At 30.9% G+C, this 4,262-nt stretch overlaps 1 protein-coding gene across 1 annotated transcript; it reads left to right on the top strand.

The window, feature by feature from the left end:
* Window positions 1-2,638: 2,638 nt before the first annotated feature.
* LOC110817859 (polyphenol oxidase, chloroplastic-like) lies at window positions 2,639-4,262 on the top strand. Its single transcript, XM_022046576.2, has one exon. The coding sequence runs from the start codon at window positions 2,670-2,672 to the stop codon at window positions 4,260-4,262; it is 1,593 nt and encodes a 530-aa protein (XP_021902268.2). The 5' UTR covers window positions 2,639-2,669.

The raw sequence follows: 4,262 nt of genomic DNA, 5'->3' as shown, positions 1-4,262 counted from the left end.
TATCTACATTTTATTTGACAATATAAAAATTTTCTAGTAGTTATTTTCTAATTTTAATATTAGATTAATATTATAGTATATATATATTAGTTGATGTAAAATATAATTAAATAAAAATACATATATAGGTGTTATTAAGAAAGGTGAAGGAAGTCAATAAATATATTTGATCATTCTAGATTTTCTAGTAATCCTAATTGTTATCTCTATAATTAGAAATCTCCTACCCACATTGTTTATATTATATCCTAATTGTCTTTGTTGTTAACAAATTCTCTCAGTTTATGCATTGTCCATTTGACGTTCATTGGAGTGCTCTTATAAAAATTTTACGATATCTTTGCCACACTATAGATCATGGACTCTTATTGAGTAAGTAGTCAAATTTTTTATTATATAAATATATTGATACAGATTGGGGAGATTCAGTTGATGATTGGAAGTCCACCACTGATTTTTGTGATTTATTTGGGTTCCAATTTAATATGTTGGATCTTTTGCAAGCAACACTCTATATCTCAGTCATCTACTGAATCTGAATATAAAGTTACTGCAATGACAACTTCTCATATCAGATTACTTTGTCTGTTGTTACGTGAGATTGGTCTACCGTTTCACCTTGCTTCTATTCTATTGTACAATAATTTGAGTGACACGTATCTGGTTGTTAATCCTGTGTTTCATTATCGCACCAAGCATGTGGAGATCGATTTTCACTTTGTTCACGAACAAGTAAAAAACAAGTTGTTACAAGTCAAACACATCAGTTCTCATGATCAGATAGCTAATGTTTTTACCAAACCCTTAGCTAAAGATCATTTTCATTAGTTATGTGATAAGTTGATAGTGTTAGCTTACCCTGTTCAACTTTCGGGGAAGTGATAAGAAATGTAATTCTATTACGCTAATTGCTATATTTCTAATATGATACTTTTATATAAATATTAATCTTTGTTAATAGAATATTATTAACCTTCAAAATCTTTTAAGTTGAGGAGATTGTTGTTAAAATGATTGAAGATCATGATCAAGATGATGGGGTGAAACAATAGAGCATCCTTGAAGAGGATGATAAAGACGGAATCACCATAGAGAAAACTATGAGGGTGATCACCGTTCTCGACTTTTGTAATATTAATTAGTTTAAGTAATTATAAATTTACATGATATATATATATATATGTATATATATTTGCTTTGTTTTATTCTTATTTTTATCTGTATAATTCATTTTTACAATTGACATAATACGAAATTAGAAATTAGCAACCTAAGCAAATTTCTTGTAGAATACAATAAGCAATTAATCATTCTTTTTTTTTTCTTTTAAAAATTTTATATTTTTATTATAGAATCGACAATTTAAATTTGAACTATATCGAACAATTTTCTTTTTAAAAAATCAAATAATCATGCTTTTTTATTAATAAGCATGACATGTAACATTTTTGTGGTGTGGAATACAATTCTATATTGTAACTTTATATGTAATCTTAACATACTAATATCATTTTTGTTAAAAGAAATATATTTTTTTAATACATAAATATTTTATAATACGTAAATAAAAAAGATTAAAAAAATTATTATTATTATTATTATTATTTTGTAATAATACGGTTGAATTCATCAATAATATGATTGTAAGCCTTTATATAAACAAAATAATAATTTTTTTTTTAAAATATTGCCAAACTATATCAGAGTTTATTTAAAATATATATAAAATATTTTTCAGAATATTAGCTGAATATTTTTGTAATTAACCTATATCAACAGTGTGTATTTATGTATGCATATACTGAGACGGAAGTAAATTTCACAAATACTTGAATCCAGTGGGATGATTTGACTCGTACTCATTTCTAAAGAAAAGAAATTAACACATGAAATAATTAATATTTATTAATATACTTCTTCATGCATGAATCTGATTCACCAAATATAAAATAAAAAGGTTTTATCGTTTTAGAATTTCAGCTCAAAATAATAATTTATAGTGAGAATTTCGTGTTATATGAGTTAAATATTTTAAATTTTAAAAAATTATTATGTATGCATAAAATCAAGTTTAATATATATAATTTTGTTCTAATTTTTAAAACAAATTACTATCTCATATATATAAATAATTATTTAAAAATATAATAAACTATTTAATCAAATTTTTTATATTAAACCAAGTTAATTATATGTTATTAATCAGTATTTATGAATTCCACTTGTAGGGTTTAATGAATACTAAATTTCAACGAAAAATTTAGAAAATAATAATTAAAAAATATTTATAGACTTTTGAAAATAAATATAGAGGGAGAAGTTTAATATAATTTATTTTGTACAATATATTTATGCATGACCAAATATTGAAAATTCTCGAAAATATTTCACTATAAATACAAGCTAATTAAGCCAGCCTTTATCGTCAACACCTAAACGTAATGATCATCAACATGGCTTCTCAATTATCTTCTTCCCCATTCGTCACAACTCTCTTCCCTCAGAAACCACCCCAACCTTGCATGCCAATTAGAAAAGGATCAAACCCTAAATTCTTTCCTAAATTAGGTGTCAATGTATCATGCAACATCACAAATAGTCAAGAAGATGACGATTTCAAAAATCCTAAAACCAAAAAGGGAGAATTACAAAGTTCTACAAACAAATTAATGTTTGATAGAAGAGATGTTCTTATTAGCTTAGGAGGCCTCTATGGAGCAACTACTCTCAACAGTAAAGATCCTTTCGCATTGGCTGCTCCGATTCAACCACCCGATCTTTCCGGGCCATTCCCACCTAAGCCTGATGTAGTACCATATAATTGTCTCCCACCAACCTCTGAAAAGGTAATAGATTTCAAGCCATCGGACTTATGTGAGCGGCTTCGAGTTAGGCCTGCCGCGCATTTGGTTGACAATGAGTATATAGCCAAGTATGAAAAAGCCACTGAGCTAATGAAAGCACTTCCTGCTGATGATCCTCGTAGCTTCATGCAACAAGCCAAAGTTCATTGTGCTTATTGTTCTGGAGGTTATACACAAGTAGGGTTTCCTAATGTAGAGCTTCAAGTTCACTATTCATGGCTTTTCTTTCCATTCCACAGATACTATCTTTACTTCTATGAGAAAATTTTGGGAAAATTAATTGGTGATCCAACTTTTGCTTTACCATTCTGGAATTGGGACACGCCTCTTGGAATGTCAATGCCTACCATTTATACAAATCTGAAGTCTCCGCTCTATGACCCATTAAGAGATGCTAAGCATCAACCACCAACATTGACCGAACTTGATTACAGCGGGGTTGATCCGACGATCTCAGAAAAGGAACTGATTAAAGACAATCTAGTGATCATGCATAGGCAAATGATATCTGGTGCAAAAATCCCTAGACTTTTCTTTGGGAAGCCAATTAGAGCTGGTGATAAACCCAATGATGCAAAAGAAGGGGGTACAATTGAGTTAACTCCTCATAATAACGTACATAGCTGGACAGGAGATAGAAATCAGCGAAATGGGGAGAACATGGGAGCTTTCTTCTCTGCCGGGAGGGACCCAATTTTCTATGCTCATCACTCTAATATTGATCGAATGTGGGAGATATGGAAGACTCTTGGAGGCAAACGCAAGGATCTCACTGACACAGATTTTCTTAAAGCTGGGTTTGTTTTCTATGACGAGAATTCAAATCTTGTCCGAGTCAAAGTTAAAGATTGTTTAGAGACTAAAAATCTGGGTTATGTGTACCAAGATGTTGATCTTCCATGGCGAGAATTTAAGCCTGAACCAAAAAAATCATTGGTGAAGGTAAGTGTTGGAACTTCCCCTCTGAATTTAATCCAAAAGATCAGCATGAGAAATTTGCCTTTGAATTTAGAGAAAGAAACAGTGAAAGTTGAGGTTCCGAGGCCGAAGAAATCAAGGAGTAAGGAAGAGAAAGAAGAGGAAGAGGAAGTGATAGTGATCGAGGACATTGAGTTCAACATGAACGAGTTTGTGAAATTTGATGTGCTTGTCAATGATGTTGAACATGACCTAAAGTGCAGACCTCGACACACAGAGTTTGCAGGGAGTTTTGTGCGTTTGCCGCATATCCATGGACGTGGGAAAATGATGTCCAAGGGTTCTTTGAGGTTAGCGTGCACAGATTTGCTTGAGGAATTAGGAGCAGAAGATGACGATAACGTAGTGGTGAGTTTGGTGCCAAGATCTGGGCATGATATCCGTATTGGTGGGATAAAGATAGAGTTTTTAAAAGAATGA

The sequence above is a fragment of the Carica papaya genome, chromosome 7 (assembly GCF_054855325.1).
Source record: "Carica papaya isolate Zhongbai chromosome 7, ASM5485532v1, whole genome shotgun sequence".
NCBI lineage: Eukaryota > Viridiplantae > Streptophyta > Magnoliopsida > Brassicales > Caricaceae > Carica > Carica papaya.
This window is presented reverse-complemented; position numbering and strand designations above follow the sequence as displayed.

Bases quoted from the DNA above. Each gene is read 5' to 3' on its own strand.
- LOC110817859 (XM_022046576.2), top strand. From the start codon at position 2,670: ATGTTTGATAGAAGAGATGTTCTTATTAGCTTAGGAGGCCTCTATGGA.